We start from the raw sequence: 17,041 nt of genomic DNA, 5'->3' as shown, positions 1-17,041 counted from the left end.
CACACATGCTGGGAGACCGGGGGGGTATCGGCAGGCCAAGCGCAGAGTTGGGCCTTGGCACCCTCACATCCCTGAGGGCCACTAACTACAATTAGCCAAACGGGACAGGGAGAGTAAGCGGGAGACAGACACCAGAGTCACAGAGGAACAGTAGGGTGTACTGCTGCAAGCCAGGTACATGTAAGTCAAACCGCATTGGGACAGACTTTCAATGTCAAAGGCCCCTTGGACATTATGCCAATGCAAGCTGCAATATATGTTCATAGATTCAGTACCACAGAAATATTACTCTACACGGCTAACCAGCCACAGTGCACTGACTTACTCATCAGACAGATCTACTGTGTCTTAACATGAGTTCATTCTACAAGGGTCTATGGATGATTCAGTAATGTGGATTATACAGTGAGTGCACAGAATGGCGGACATAAGGGCAGACTTACCTTTACTTGGCCCACAAAACAGTTGGCCTCCTCCTCTGTAACGGTTAGGTTTTGGGGCAGGAGCGGATCGAAGACAGGGTCATTATCGTTGACATCAGTGACCACAATATTCACAGTGGCCGTGGAGGTCTGGAAGCACAGAATAAAAAACGACACAATTATTGATCTCCGTTCTGAGAAAAGCTCTTTCTCTATCTAAAATAGTAAGTTAAAAGCACAGCAGACTTCTCTGTATGTCATGCTTAACCCAATCAGAATGTGAGTGAATAAATACGAATCCATATTTTTTTCAGGTTATGGTCTTATGCTACAGCCCTTGGAATAATGATGACATACTGTATTTGCATTCACCATCATGTAATGAATAACTCATCTCCTCAGCTTTAGGTGAATTAGCATCTTAGTGTTTGATATGAAAGCAGGAACACATTTAGTTTGAGGTTCTCTTAGACTGTGCATCTTGTCAAAATGTTGGCTTGATTAACAAAACTACTGGGCGGTACAGCTTAGAGGTCGCCCGATTAATCGGAATGGCCGATTAATTAGGGCCGATTTCAAGTTTTCAAAGCAATCGGAAATCGGTATTTTTGGGCACCGATTTGCTGATTATTATTATTATTATTATTATTTATACCTTTATTTAACTAGGCAAGTCAGTTAAGAACACATTCTTATTTTCAATGATGGCCTAGAAACGGTGGGATAACTGCCTCGTTCAGGGGCAGAATGACAGATTTTCACCTTGTCAGCCCGAGGGATCCAATCTTGCAACCTTACAGTTAACTAGTCCAACGCAATAACGACCTGCCTCTCTCTCGTTGCACTCCACAAGGAGGAGCCTGCCTGTTACACGAATGCAGTAAGCCAAGGTAAGTTCCTAGCTAGCATTAAACTTATCTTATTAAAAACAATCAATCATAATCACTGGTTAACTACACATGGTTGATGATATTACTAGATATTATCTAGCTTGTCCTGCGTTGCATATAATCTGACTGAGCATACAAACATACAAGTATCTAAGTATCTGACTGAGCGGTGGTAGGCAGAAGCAAGCGCGTAAACATTTATTCAAACAGCACTTTCGTGCGTTTTGCCAGCAGCTCTTTGTTGTACGTCAAGCATTGCGCTGTTTATGACTTCAAGCCTATTAACTCCCGAGATGAGGCTAGTGTAACTGATGTGAAATGGCTAGCTAGTTAGCGCGCGCTAATAGCGTTTCAAACATCACTCACTCTGAGCCTGTGGTTGTTTCCCTTGCTCTGCATGGGTAACGCTGCTTCAAGTGTGGCTGTTGTCGATGTGTTCCTGGTTCAAGCCCAGGTAGGAGCGAGGAGAGCTATACTGTTACACTGGCAACACTAAAGTGCCTATTAGAACATCCGATAGTCAAAGGTTAATGAAATACAAATGGTATAGAGTGAAATAGTCCTATAATTCCTATAATAACTACAACCTAAAACTTCTTACCTGGGAATATTGAAGACTCATGTTAAAAGGAACCACCAGCTTTCATATGTTCTCATGTTCTGAGCAAGGAACTGAAACGTTAGCTTTCTTACATAGCGCATATTGCACTTTTACTTTCTTCTCCAACACTTTGTTTTTGCATTATTCAAACCAAATTGAACATGTTTCATTATTTACTTGAGGCTAAATTGATTTTATTGATGTATTATATTAAGTTAAAATAAGTGTTCATTCAGTATTGTTGTAATTGTCATTATCACAAATAAAAAATAAAATTACAAAAACGGCCGATTAATCGGTATCGCCTTTTTTGGTCCTCCAATAATCGGTATCGGCGTTGAAAAATGATAATTGGTCGACCTCTAGTACAGACATAGTGCATTGAATCTCTTCAGAAACCAGTATACATCACGCAACTTGCAGTCTCTTACAGAAAATAAGGCTTTTATAAAACTGTATCATCAAATAAATGCCTTTGCACTTCTAGCTACACTCTTACCAGAATGAAGAGCAGAATCCAGGAAGTACGAGCAGGTCAACAAGTACCAGTTAATTCCGTCATACTGTACTTAAGCCTGCTGGCTATAGAGGTTGGTATTTAAAAGCCAATATCATAGTGTGGAGAGTTCATCTGCAAATGACCCATCACTGTGACCATTTCTCTTGAACTTAATGTGCTCCTGAACCATTGGCAGACCGTGGGAGGAAGGAAGGCGGTCAATGCCGGTTATCTAACATCTCAGCCGTTAAAGGTTTAGTCTGTAATTTGTAATGTTACAGATGGACTGGGTGTGTTTGTCCTGATTCACTGTTTCACAAATATGATGGAATCTCCACCTAAAAAGCTAATTAGGTCGTTTTTAAACTGGCAGTATCAGAGCAGGCCATTTAATGGATTAAGAATATATATATACATACATGTCAGAGCAGCATTGGACTAAGATACAGTGGCATAGTATAGAGTACAGTATATACACATGAGATGGGTGAGGCAATATCTACAAACAACTAAAGTGACTAAGGTACCGTAGAATAGTGTGGAGTGCAGTTTATACACATGAGATGAGTAATGCTTGATACGGAAACATTATTAAAGTGGCTAGTGATCCATTTCTAAAAGTGGCCAGTGATTTCTAATCTATATCTATAGGCAGCCACCTCTGATGTGCTAGTGATGACTGTTTAGCAGTCTGATGGCCTTGAGACAGAAGCTGTTTTTCAGTCTATCGGTCCCAGCTTTGATGCACCTGTACTGACCTCGCCTTCCGGATGATAGCGGGGCGAACAGGCAGTGGCTCGGGTGGTTGATATCCTTGATGATCTTTTTGGCCTTCCTATGGCATCGGGTGCTGTAGGTGTCCAGGAGGGCGGGAAATTTGCCCCTGGTGATGCGTTGGGCAGACCGCACCCTCCTCTGGAGAGCTTTGCGGTTGTGGGTGGTGCAGTTGCCATACCAGGCGGTGATACAGCCCAACAGGATGCTCTCAATTGTGCATCTGTAAAAGTTTGTGAGGGTTTTAGGTTTTAAGCCACATTTCTTCAGCCTCCTGCTTTTGAAGGGGCACTGTTGTGCCTTCTTCACCACACTGTCTGTATGGGTGGACCATTTCAGTTTTCCAGTGATGAGTACGCCGAAGAACTTGATGCTTTCCACCTTCTCCACTGCGGTCCCATGTGTGGATACGGGGGGTGCTCCCTCTGCTGTTTTCTGAAGTCCACATCATCTCCTTAGTTTTGTTGACGTTGAGTGAGAGGATGTTTTTCTGGCACCACACTCCCAGAGCCCTCACCTCTTCCCTGTAGGCTGTCTCATCGTTGTTGGCAATCAAGCCTATTACTGTTGTGTCATCTGTACACTTGATGATTGAGTTGGAGGCGTGCTTGGCCACGTAGTCATGGGTTAACAGAGTACAGAAGGGGGCTGAGCACGCACCCTTGTGGGGCCCCAGTGTTGAGGATCAGTGAAGAGGATATGTTGTTTCATACCTTACCCACCTGGGGGCGACCCGTCAGGAAGTCCAGGACCCAGTTCCACAGGCCTCGAGCTTGATGATGAGCTTGGATGGTACTATGTTGTTGAATGCTGAGCTATAGTCAATGAACAGCATTCTTAGATAGGTATGCCTCTTGTCCAGATGGGATAGGTGTGCAGTATGGTGGCGATCTCATCGTCTGTGTATCTATTGAGGCGGTAAGCAAATTTAAGTGGGTCTAGGTTGGCAGGTAAGTTGGAGGTGACATGATGCTTGACTAATCTCTCAAAGCACTTCATGACGACATGGGGTGATAGTCAATTAGTTAAATTACCTTTGCTTTCTTAGGTACAGGGACAATGGTGGCCATCTTGAAGCATGTGGGGACAACAGACTGGGATAGGGAAAAATTGAATATATCTTTAAACACACCAGCCAGCTGGTCTGTGCATGCTCGGACGACGCGGCTGCCTTGTGAGGGTTAGCACATGCTCTGACGACCATCTGGGCCAGCTGCCTTGTGAGGGTTAACACACATAAATGTCTTACTAACATCAGCAATGGAGTATTATCCTCAAAAGCGAGCGAAGAAGGTGTTCAGCCTGTCTGTAAGAAAGACATCGGTGTCCGCGACGTGGCTGGTTTTCCTTTTATAATCTGTGATTATCCGTAGACCCTGCCACATACATCTGGTGTCTGAGCCGTTGAACTGGGACTCAGCTTTGTCCCTATACCGAAGTTCAGCATGCTTGATTCCTTTGCGTGGGGGAACAACTACACTGTTTGTATTCTTCCAAATTCCCAGTCTTCTTGCCCTGGTTAAATGCGGTGGTTCTCGCTTTCAGTTTTGCGGGAATGCTCCCATCTATCCACGATTTCTGGTTGGGGTAGATTTTAGTAGTCACAGTGGGTACAACATCTCCTATGCACATCCTGATAAACTCATTCACTGTATCGGTATTGGTGTCGATATATTTTCTGAAGCTACTCTGAACATATCCCAGTCCACGTGATCAAAACAATCTTGAAGCGTGGATTCCAATAGGTCAGAACAGCATTGAATAGTCCTTATCACAGGTGCTTCCTATTTGAGTTTCTGCCTATAAGAGGAGTAAGATGGAATCATGGTCCAATTTGCTGAATGGAGGACACGGGAGGGACTTATATGCATTCTGGAAGGTAGTATAACAATGGTCGAGAGTTTTAGCAGCTCAAGTACAACAATCAATATGTTAATAGAATTTCAGGAGCCTTTTCCTAAAATTTGCTTTGTTAATATCCCCAGCTACAATAAATGCAGCCTCAGGATATGTGGTTTCCAGTTTGCGTGAAGTTCAGTTCATAAGTTCTTTGAGGGCCGTCATGGTATTCGCTTGGGCGGGATATAGACCGCTGTGGCTATTATTGACGGAAATTCTCTCGGGAGATAATACGGTCGGCATTTGATTGTGAGATATTCTACGTCGGGTGAACAGAAGGACTTGAGTTCCTGTATGTTATCACAGTTACACCATAAGTTGTTAATCAGAAAACATATACCTCCACCCTTCTGCTTCCTGGAGAGATTTTTGTTCCTGTCGGCGCGATGTACTGAGAACCCAACTGACTTTACAGTCAGACAGTATATCTCGAGAGTGCCATGATTCCGTGAAGCAGAGTATGTTACAATCCCTGGTGTCTCTCTGAAAATAAACTCTGGCCTTGAGCTCATCAATGTTATTATCCGGAGATTGGACATTAGCGAGTAAAATACTCAGGAGGGGTGGGTGTTGTGCACACTTCCTAAGTCGGACCAGAAGACTGCCTCGAGTACCTCTCCTCTGCCGGCATTGTTTTGGGTCAGCCTCTGGAATAAATTGCTCTGGAAAGAACAAACAAAGGATCTGCTCCAGGGAAGTCGTAATCATAATGCTGCAAGTTCTGGTGAGTTACCGCCACTCTAATATCCAATAGTTCTTTCCGGCTGTATGTAATGACACAAAACAATTCCTGAGCTAATAACGTAAAAATAAGCAATTCCTGAGCTAATAACCCATCAGATCATCCTAACAGGACCATTTCTCACTCAAAACGGTCCTTTGAATGAGACAATAATACAGTATTTGTCAGAGCCAGACAGACGTCTGCATAATGTTTTCTTTTTTAAAGGTTTTATGTATTTTGTCTAAGAGCCAAAGAGCTCAACATATTGTGGCAGACGGCAGGGAGAGGTGAGGGGAGTGTTTATTGAGGGGAGATATCTTGCAGCCCGCTGGCTCTGGCCCCGAGCCTTATATGGACTTCCTCCCCCAACGAGGTGAGGCTGTGGGTCAATAAGCCAGGGAGTACTTGGGGATAAAGGAGGAAGCAGCCTGCACAAAGGGGTAGAGAATGGAGAGAGAAATGTGAGTTATGAACAGTGGGAGAAGAGAGAACAATATCTATGAGATTACCCTTGCGACCTGGACTGTCGGAATCGTAGTCCCTTAATTCCCCTACCCATTATTTCAGTCCCTTTCAGCAGGATCACAATGGACCTGCTGGGACCTCTACCCAAGAGCAACAGAGGGCACCAATACATTCTAGTGATTCTGGATTATGCCACCAGGTACCTGGAAGCCATTACCCTGCTCACCATGGCCACCAAGGGAATCGCAAGTGAGTTGGTCATGCTGTTCTCCCGAGTAGGCATCCCCGACGAGATATTGACTGACCAGGGCACCACGTTCATGTCATGAATCATGAAGGATCTACACAAGCTAATGAAAATAACCCAAAGATTCAATCGTACCCTGAAGCAGATGATAAAGAAGGTGATGGAGGCCAACGGAAAGAATTGGGACCAGCTGCTTCAAAAGGATTCTCTCCCTTCAAAATCCTGTACAGGAGATGACCCTGAGGACCGCTGGAAGTGGCTAAAGAAGCCTGGGAAAAGCAACTGTCGCACCACCGAACCTTGGTGGTGCACTTGGGAGACATGAGCGATCAGATGGCAACCCTGTGGCCCCTGGTATGGGAACACATGCTGGAGGCCCAGGAGGCCTAAGTGCGGGTGTACAACAGAGGGGCACAACAAAGGGACTTTCAGACAGGAGACAAAGTGTTGGTGCTGGTCCCCATCTCATAATGCATGTTTTTGGCCCGATGGAACGGGCCATTCGAAGTCTTTGAGAAGGTGGGTGAAGTTAACTATAAGGTCAGACAGCCGGGACGTTGGCACCTGACCCATATTTACCATGTGAATTTGATAAAGAAATGGAATGCACGTGATGTACTCTACACTATTTCCCCAAAGAAGGCAGAGAGCTTGTGTTAATTCTGTACATATTTAATATTTCACCACTTTTTATTTGTCAATAGCTAAATGAGTGCTCAAGTTTTAATATCATGAATTGGATTCCTGCACATAAATTGATGAAAATCAGTGTTCTCAACAAGCTAGCTAATGCTAGCTAGCCATTTTGTTTTCTTTTGAATTAAACCTAGACCTAATAAATGTAAACCTTTTTCACCAACGGTGATCCAAGAGTTGGCCGTGGGCCAAGGAGGACAGGAAGTAAGGAGTGGGCTGCACCATATGGGGAGCTCAAACTTCATTGATACAGAGAATCTGCAGAGGGTGGAGACACCCTGACGACATAGAGCTGCCGCCACCTCTGCTGATCATCTAGCTATGAGCTTCCAGATCCTCTCATGACAGCAGCTCCCCATCTGGAGGCTTCAAGAAGCACTCAAACAGACTTGATCTAGAATAGGCCTCTCCAACTCTGTTACTGGAGAGCTACCGTCCTGTATGTTGTCGCTCCAACCCTAATATAGCGCACCTGATTCTGGGGTTGAAACAAAAACCTACAGGAGGGTAGCTCTCCAGGAACAGGATGGAAGAGCACTGATCTAGAAGCACTCAAACAGACTTGATCTAGAAGCACTCAAACAGACTTGATCTAGAAGCACTCAAACAGACTTGATCTATCTTATCTAGCTACTGTTGTAGCCTATATCTCTTTTAACGTAAATTAATTCCTGCTGTTTATTTTGCTTAACAAGCACTGAGATTCTGTCTGTAATGAAAAGTGCTAGAAAAGTTTAATAAATTAATTTGATTCATATGCAGGATTGAGTGTTTTGTTGATGCTGAGAACAGAATGCATATTTAAATAATATTCTTAGAACGTTCTCTGTTATTTATCGAACATTTTCTTAACGTTTTCTAAACAATGTGGGAACATGACTTTAAATAGAACCATGAGGAAACCTGTAGGAAACATTACGCTGAAGTACTGAAATTCTATTTGACATTCCCAATGTCAAACCAGTTGGAGAAGGTTCCTAGAACATTACCAAAATTGAAATTAAATCAAACCATGTTTGAACTTTTAGGAAACGTTCTGTTAAAATAATGAAATACCAAGAAAACAACATGTGTTTGTCAAGTTCCTTAAATGTGCTGAGAATGTTCCAAAACCAAGCAAATATCCTGCACCATTCCCAGAAAGTTGTAGAAAGGTTGTAATGCAAAATAACCAAAATAACCACGCTCTCACCAAGCTCTAAGAAACATATGGTTCTCAGAACATTATGTGCTAGCTGGGATAGTACTGTACTGTAAAGACACACATTCTGAGGTTATGAATGAAGCTACAGATATAGGATCTTAATTGATCACAATTTTGTTGCTGAGAATTTTCCTGCTATGCAGAAAACGCAGATGAGCTTTGTGATTTACATAAAGGCACTTAAAACCCTCACTAACACATGGTTATAGTAACAGTATTGCAATTTTCACATAGCCTATTTTCTTCCAGCTAATAGCCTAACAACCAATCAAGCAACATTATGGACTAAACATTAATGGTCAACTGAAGATCCTAAAGATGTATAGCTAGTCATCAGAGCACTAGCCTATGGGGAGTACTGAACTGTCATTAGCCAGCACACAGGGCTTCCCTGTTCAGAGAGAGAACGGAGCAGAAAACAAAGGAGGCCTCGTGTCCAGGTGTGCCCTCGCAGCAGGAAGCCACTTCCCTTTTCATTATCTCTTCTCAACGTCTCTCTTCCTTATTCTCTTCTCTGCGTTTAGCTATGAGCAAAGATCAAAGACACTCCTTCCCATTATTGCACACCCAGAGAAATGCAAATGTTTGGAAGAATCCAAACCAAAATAAAAATGAGGATGTGTCGGTTTTGTAATGGTATTGCATGAAAGATGGAGCGTTTGAAAGGAGCAGGGATTCTTCACGACGTTGAACTGCACGTTGAACTGCACGTTGAACTGCACGTTGAACTGCACGTTGAACTTCACGTTGAACTTCACGTTGAACTTCACGTTGCTCTGCACGTTGAACTTCACGTTGAACTGCACGTTGAACTTCACGTTGCTCTGCACGTTGCTCTGCACGTTGCTCTGCACGTTGCTCTGCACGTTGAACTTCACGTTGAACTGCACGTTGAACTGCACGTTGCTCTGCACGTTACTCTGCACGTTGAACTTCACGTTGAACTGCACGTTGAACTTCACGTTGCTCTGCACGTTACTCTGCACGTTGAACTTCACGTTGAACTGCACGTTGAACTGCACGTTGAACTGCACGTTGAACTGCACGTTGAACTTCACGTTGCTCTGCACGTTGCTCTGCACGTTGAACTTCACGTTGAACTGCACGTTGAACTGCACGTTGAACTTCACGTTGAACTTCACGTTGAACTTCACGTTGCTCTGCACGTTGCTCTGCACGTTGAACTGCACGTTGCTCTGCACGTTGCTCTGCACGTTGCTCTGCACGTTGAACTTCACGTTACTCTGCACGTTGAACTTCACGTTACTCTGCACGTTGCTCTGCACGTTGCTCTGCACGTTGCTCTGCACGTTGCTCTGCACGTTGAACTTCACGTTACTCTGCACGTTGAACTTCACGTTACTCTGCACGTTACTCTGCACGTTGAACTTCACGTTACTCTGCACGTTACTCTGCACGTTGCTCTGCACGTTGAACTGCACGTTGCTGTGCACGTTGAACTGCACGTTGAACTGCACGTTGAACTTCACGTTGCTGTGCACATGTACCATCAAAAAGGGAAAGAGTAATGCTATAGTAAGTAGCCATGTTCCCAACTGTCCTCATGCTCTAGCACATACGCACAAGTAATAAAATGAACGAACCCATTCATCACAGAAACACACAGGTTTTAAAACTGCAGTGTCTCTTTAAGACCAATAGTACAAGCAGTATTTATTAGCTATAACAGAGTGTTATGTAACACCTCTGGTTTGACTGTATAATGGGTACTGTCTCCCTCCCTTTCATGTGGGGCATGGCCCTGGACCTCGTCAAATAATATTGGCTGGCCCCGGGCCCTCCAGGCCCCTGTGGGACACCCGCAGGGGCCTGGAGGAACACATACCCCATCCAGGAGGTGACATCACCAGGGAGGGAGGTCATGCAGTTCTGGAGCGTCAGATACAGGTGTGTGTGTGTGTGTGTGTGTGTTGTGTTTTCCACTAGCGCCAGCTGTCGACTATATAGCCGATTACAGACTCATTTTCAGCCGGGTACTTTTTCCACTTACAGTAAATTAACTAAACTACTTTTAAATTCGCTAGTAAGAGAAAAGTCTGCCAAGCCCTCTCCCGCTTGAATGAACAATATGCATCTTCTAGCAGATAAGAGCGTTGGGCCAGAAACTGAATGAACGCTGGATCGAATCCCCGAGCCAACTAGGTGAAAAATCTGTCGATGTGCCCTTGAGCAAGGCACTTAACCCTAATTTCTCCTGTAAGTTGCTCTGGTTAAGAGCGTCAGCTAAATCAGTGTTTCCCAACCAGGGGTACTTGGCCTATCCACAGAGGGTACTTTAGAACTCATGAGAACATAGGCTGCCTGGTTAAATGCACATGAGGTGGTACTTGGTGGTACATTAACTGAAAAAGTTTGGGAACCACTGTGCTAAATGACTAAAATGTAAAATGCAAATGTAATTGACAGGACAGGGGTCTGTCAGTCACAAAGTGAGCGATGACAAGGAAACACTACTGGTTTGACAGTCTGCTTTCTGTCTCGCCTCTCGGGACCTGGGGGTGTGCGTTGCGGCTGCAGAAAAATGTCTTTACACAGAGAGAGAGAGCATGATTTTAGGTGTCCCATATAGCCTAATGTGAGTGAATTTGCACCACCCATATAACGTGGTAAAGATGAATCAAAATCTACTTAGCCTATTTTTTTCTGGCAAATTAATTAATTTTCTTTCATGTGCAGGATCCGACATTTACGTTGGCCATCGGCCAGTAAAAACAGTAGATCTCGTCAGTCACTAACTTTTCAGCGCATTTTTGCATTCCAGTTTAACATTTAACTACTCTGTCGCAGTCTATCATTGAAGATTCCAAACGTAAATGTCATGATATTTGTATTTGAGCAATACGATTGGCCGTTCAATCAAGCACCACCACCACCACCACCACCACCACCACCACGCTCCTGCGAGTCACAACTTCTCAAGCAGTCAAGCAGTACATGAGACGATGGCTGCAGTCCAAACACGTTATTATTCCCGCCTCAGCCATTGCGCCAGCCACTTTCCCTCAGGGGAATCCTCGTCGAAACTGGATGCAGTTTGATAGCCATCTTAAGTGGAGGTCCAATTTACTAACGTTGCCCCCTTGGCCCTCGATGTAGCTCAACGGAGCGAGTGAACAACTTTGGTCACTTGTGGGTTGATATGACCCACAATTCAATGCAAACTGTAGTCACATGTCAAACTCTGGTGGCAACGAAGTGTCACATTAAATCAACAAGGCTTGTCAGAAAAAAAGTATATACTAGCGCTCAAAAGTTTGTGGTCACTTAGAAATGTTCTTGTTTTTGAAAGAAAAGCATATTTTGTGTCCATTAAAATAACATCAAATTGATCAGAAATACAGTGTAGACATTGTTAATGTTGTAAATGACTATTGTAGCTGGAAACGGCTGATTTTTTATGGAATATCTACATAGGCGTACAGAGGCCCATTATCAGCAACCATCTCCTGTGTTCCAGTGGCACGTTGTGTTAGATACAGGCTCAAAATGGCTAGAAACAAATAACTTTCTTCTGAAACTCGTCAGTCTATTCTTGTTCTGAGAATAGAAGGCTATTCCATGCGAGAAATTGCCAAGAAAGTGAAGATTTCATACAATGATGTGTACTACTCCCTTCACAGAACAGCACAAACTGGCCCTAACCAGAATAGAAAGAGGAGTGGGAGGCCTCACTGCAGAGCAAGAGGACAAGTCTGTGTTCTTTTGCCCATCTTAATCTAGTTTGAGAAAAAGAACTACCGTTCAAAAGTTTGGGGTCACTTAAAAAATGTACTTGGTTTTGAAAGAAACAGACGCCTTACAAGTCCCCAACTGGCAGATTCATTAAATAGTACTAGCAAAACACCAGTCTCAAAGTGAACAGTGAAGAGGCGACTCCGGGATGCTGGTCTTCTAGGCAGAGTTGCAAAGAAAAAAACATATCTCACACTGCTCAATAAAAATAAAAGATTAAGATGGGCAAAAGAACACAGACAATGGACAGAGGAACTCTGCCTAGAAGGCCAGCATCCCGGAGTCGCCTCTTCACTGTTGACGTTGAGACTGCTGTTTTGCGGGTACTATTTAATGAAGCTGCCAGTTGAGGACTTGTGAGGCGTCTGTTTCTTTCAAAACCAAGTACATTTTTTAAGTGACCCCAAACTTTTGAACGGTAGTGCATATATAGATATAGATAGATAGATTTTAGCATTGGTAAATTGGCTTAGTCTCATAGTGAGGAGCCTATAAAATGTTGCTAGATTCATAAACATATTTTTGGAATTCTGAAATGTATTGGAATAAATGACCAAACTATAAAACTAGCTAGCCAGCTATGGGTAACTGTAGCTAGCTACCTGACAGGAGTGCTAGCTAGATTTGTTAGCCTACTCGGTACATTCGTAGCTTAGGTTGGTTGTTTTTAAGATCAACTTCAAGATTTCCACCAAGGATGTTGCCTCTCCGACCATCACTCCACCTCGCTTTGGCAAGGGACATTTAAGGTACACTCGGATGTGACGATGAAAAACGTCATTCAAGGGCTGAGAGTTTAGATCCGAGGGCTTTGCAATGCAGCCGATGCCTTCACAAAGCACACGCGAGCTGTCCAAAGCAAAAAGAAGCACCCATCAATGATTTATTTTTTCTCAGGAAAGTGATTTTCAAATGTAAACCTTCCATAGTAAACATACTAGCAATATGCTGGCTACTGTTAATAGTCTGTAAAAAGAACGGTACAAAAAGAGACCTAGCATTCCTCTTGGCTAGCCTACTGTAGCCATGACAATATCTCTTTTGGAACGTTGGTCTTAAAGGGTCAGCGTCCTATTATCAAATCTTCTCAAAATGACATACTTTAGAAACAAAAATGAACGCAATTAATACAACGCAATTCTAAAGAATAAAATAATGACTTGCATTGCTAAATTATATTACACAGCTTTTTAATACACATCACAATAACTATTTATAGCTGAATATAGAGAGAAGCCACGCCAACCTATAGGCCTTGCATTACCCTAATGCATTTAAGAACTACACTATGTCCGGGCCAGTAGAAATTCAGTTTGGGACAGTAGATTTTTGGTCAACCGAGAAATAAAGTTAACGTTGGGCCCTGGTGTATTTCATAGGCAGCCACAGAGTGGTGGGGCATAGGCCATGGAGTGGTGGGGCATAGGCCGTGGAGTGGTGGAGCATAGGCCACGGAGTGGTGGAGCATAGGCCGTGGAGTGGTGGAGCATAGGCCACGGAGTGGTGGAGCATAGGCCACGGAGTGGTGGGGCATAGGCCGCAGAGTGGTGGAGCATAGGCCACGGAGTGGTGGGGCATAGGCCGTGGAGTGGTGGAGCATAGGCCGCGGAGTGGTGGAGCATAGGCCGCGGAGTGGTGGGGCATAGGCTCTATACTGTGCTTTCATTGACGAACAGCAAGCTTGACTAGTTTATAAATGGTGACTGAATAAAGTCAATCTCATATATCCCTGCCATTCATAAATCACACAACGAAGTTATATGTCCATGGTATCGCATCGGGACAAGTAAACTAAAGATCTCCTTTGTATTTTTGATATGAAGTCCATCAGGACCTGCCAGACAGTGACGTTAAAGTGAGTGACTCGTCAGTAGCCTACCAAATTACATCGGTAAGAGAGCTGTTCAGTTGGCTCCCTAATTTCAAACCACATCAACTTGTATTAGTCACATGCGCTGAATACAACAGTTGTAGACCTTACAGTGAAATGCCTACTTATGAGCCCCTACCAACAATGCAGTTAAAAAAAATAAGAAATAAAAGCAACAAGTAATAACAAGTCATTAAAGAGCAGCAGTAAAATAACAATAGCGAGACTATATACAGGGGGGTAACGATACAGAGTCAATGTGCGGGGGCACAGGTTAGTTGAAGTAATATGTACAAGTAGGTAGAGTTATTAAAGCAACTATGCATAGATGATAACAACAGAGAATAGCAGTGGTGTAAAAAGAGTGGGAGGGCGTGGGCAATGCAAATAGTCTGGGTAGCCATTTGATTAGATGTTCAGGAGTCTACGGCTTGGGGGTAGAAGCTGTTTCGCTGCCTCTTGGACCTAGACTTGGAGCTCCGGCACCGCTTGCTTTGTGGTAGCAGAGATAACAGTCTATGACTAGGGTGGCTGGAGTCTTTGACACTGCCTGGTATAGAGGCCCCAGTGATGTACTGGGATGTTCGCACTACCCTCTGTAGTGCCCTGCTCTCGATGGTGCAGCTGTAGAACCTTTTGAGGATCTGAGGACCCATGCCAAATCATTTAAGTCTCCTGAGGGGGAATAGGTTTTGTTCTGCCCTCTTCACGACTGTCTTGGTGTGCTTGGACCATGTTTTGTTTGTTGGTGATGTGGACACCAAGGAACTTGAAGCGCTCAACCAGCTCCACTGCAGCCCCGTCGATGAGAATGGGGGCATGCTCGGTACTCTTTTTCCTGTAGTCCACAATCATATCCTTTGTCTTGATCATGTTGAGGGAGAGGTTGCTGTCCTGGCACCACACAGCGAGGTGTCTGACCTCCTCCCTATAGGCTGTCTCGTCGTTGTCGGTGATCAGGCCTACCACTGTTGTGTCATCTGCAAACTTAATGATGGTGTTGGAGTGGTGCTTGGCCGTGCAGTCATGAGTGAACAGAGTACAGGAGGGGACTGAGCACGCACCCCTGAGGGGCCCCTGTGTTGAGGATCAGCGTGGCGGATGTGTTGTTACCTACTTTTACCACCTGGGGGTGGCCCGTCAGGACGTTCAAGATCCAGTTGCAGAGGGAGGTGTTTAGTCCCAGGGTCCTTAGCTTAGTGATGAGCTTTGAGGGTACTATGGTGTTGAACGCTGAGCTGTAGTCAATGAATAGCATTCTCACATAGATGTTCCTTTTTTCCATGTGGGAAAGGGCAGTGTGGTGTGCAATAGAGATTTCATCATCTGTGGATCTGTTGGGGCGGTATGCAAATTGGAGTGGGTGGTGGGATGTGTTGATGTGAACCATTACGATCATTTCAAAGCACTTCTTGTCTACAGACGTGAGTGCTACGACTCGGTAGTCATTTAGGCAGGTTACCTTAGTGTTCTTGGGCACAAGCACTATGGTGGTCATCTTTAAACATGTTGGTATTACAGACTTGAACAGGGAAAGGTTGGTTGAAAATGTCAGTGAAGACACTTGCCAGTTGGTCAGCGCATGCTCGCAGTACACGTCTTGGTAATCCGTCTGGCCCCACATCCTTGTGAATGTTGACCTGTTTAAAGGTCTTACTCACATCGGCTGCGGAGAGTGTGATCACACAGTCTTCCGGAACAGCTGGTGCTCTCATGCATGTTTCAGTGTTATTTGCCTCGAAGCGAGCATAGAAGTAGTTTAGCTCATCTGGTAGACTCGTGTCACGCAGCTCTCGACTGTGCTGCCCTTTGTAGTCTGTAATGGTTTGCAAGGCCTGCCACATCCAATGAGCGTTAGAGCCAGTGTAGTATGATTTGATCTTGGTCCTATATTGACACTTTGCCTTTTTGACGGGTCATCGAAGGGCATAGCGGGATTTCTTATAAGCTTCCGGGTTAGAGTCCCGCTCCATGAAAGCGGCAGATCTAGCCTTTAGCTCAGTACGGATGTTGCCTGTAGTCCATGGCTTCTGGTTGGGGTATGTACGTATGGTCACCGTGGGGACGACATCATTGATGCACTTATTGATGAAGCCAATGACTGATGTGGTATACTCCTCAATGCCATCGGAAGAATGCCAGAACACGTTCCAGTCTGTGATAGCAAAACAGTCCTGTAACTTAGCATCTGCTTCATCTGACCACTTTATTATTGATCTAGTCACTGGTGCTTCCTGCTTTAATTTTAGCTTGTAAGCAGCAATCAGGAGGACAGAATTATGGTCAGATTTGCCAAATGGTGGGCGAGGGAGAGCTTTGTTTGCGTCTCTGTGTGTGGAGTTAAGGTGGTCCAGAGTTACTTTCCCTCTGGTTGCACACATGCTGATAGAAATTTGGTAAAATGGATTTATGTTTCCCTGCATTAAAGTCCCCGGCTACTAGGAGCGCCGCCTCTGGGTGAGCGTTTTCTTATTTGCTTATGGTGGAATACAGCTCATTTAATGCTGTCTTAGTGCCAGCCTCAGTCTGTTGTGGTATGTAAACAGCTACGAAAAATGCAGATGAAAACTCTCTAGGTAGATAGTGTTGTCTACAGCTTATCATAAGATACTACCTCAGGCAAGCAATAGCTTGAGACTTCCTTAGATATTGTGCACCAGCTGTTATTTACAAAAATATATAGTCCACCGCCCCTTGTCTTACCAGATGCCACTGTTCTATCCTGCCGGTACAGCGTATAACCAGCCAGCTGTATGTTGATAGTGTAGCTGTTCAGCCACGACTCCGTGAAGCATGAGATATTACAGTTTTGTATGTCCAGTTGGTAGTTTAATCTTCCGCGTAGGTCATCTATTTTATTCTCCAAAGATTGCACGTTTACTAGCTGAATGGAAGGAATTGGAGGTTTATTAGATCGCCTAGGAATTCTCAGAAGGCAGCCCGCCCTCTGGCCCCTTTTTCTCCGCCTCCTCTTCACGCAAATCACGGGGATCTGGG

At 44.3% G+C, this 17,041-nt stretch overlaps 1 protein-coding gene across 1 annotated transcript in view; it reads right to left on the bottom strand.

Annotated features, from left to right (window-relative positions):
- The window catches only part of LOC139367968 (protocadherin-15-like), a 205,477-nt gene that overhangs the window by 70,554 nt on the left and 117,882 nt on the right, over positions 1 to 17,041 (bottom strand). Inside the window, exon 18 of the mRNA XM_071106395.1 lies at positions 444 to 572. Coding sequence (XP_070962496.1) covers positions 444 to 572 — 129 coding nt within the window. The remainder of the gene's footprint in view (positions 1 to 443; positions 573 to 17,041) is intronic.

Source organism: Oncorhynchus clarkii, chromosome 16 (assembly GCF_045791955.1).
Source record: "Oncorhynchus clarkii lewisi isolate Uvic-CL-2024 chromosome 16, UVic_Ocla_1.0, whole genome shotgun sequence".
Taxonomy (NCBI): Eukaryota; Metazoa; Chordata; class Actinopteri; order Salmoniformes; family Salmonidae; genus Oncorhynchus; species Oncorhynchus clarkii.
Note: the sequence above shows the minus strand (reverse complement) of the source record. Positions and strands in the feature narration are given on the sequence as shown.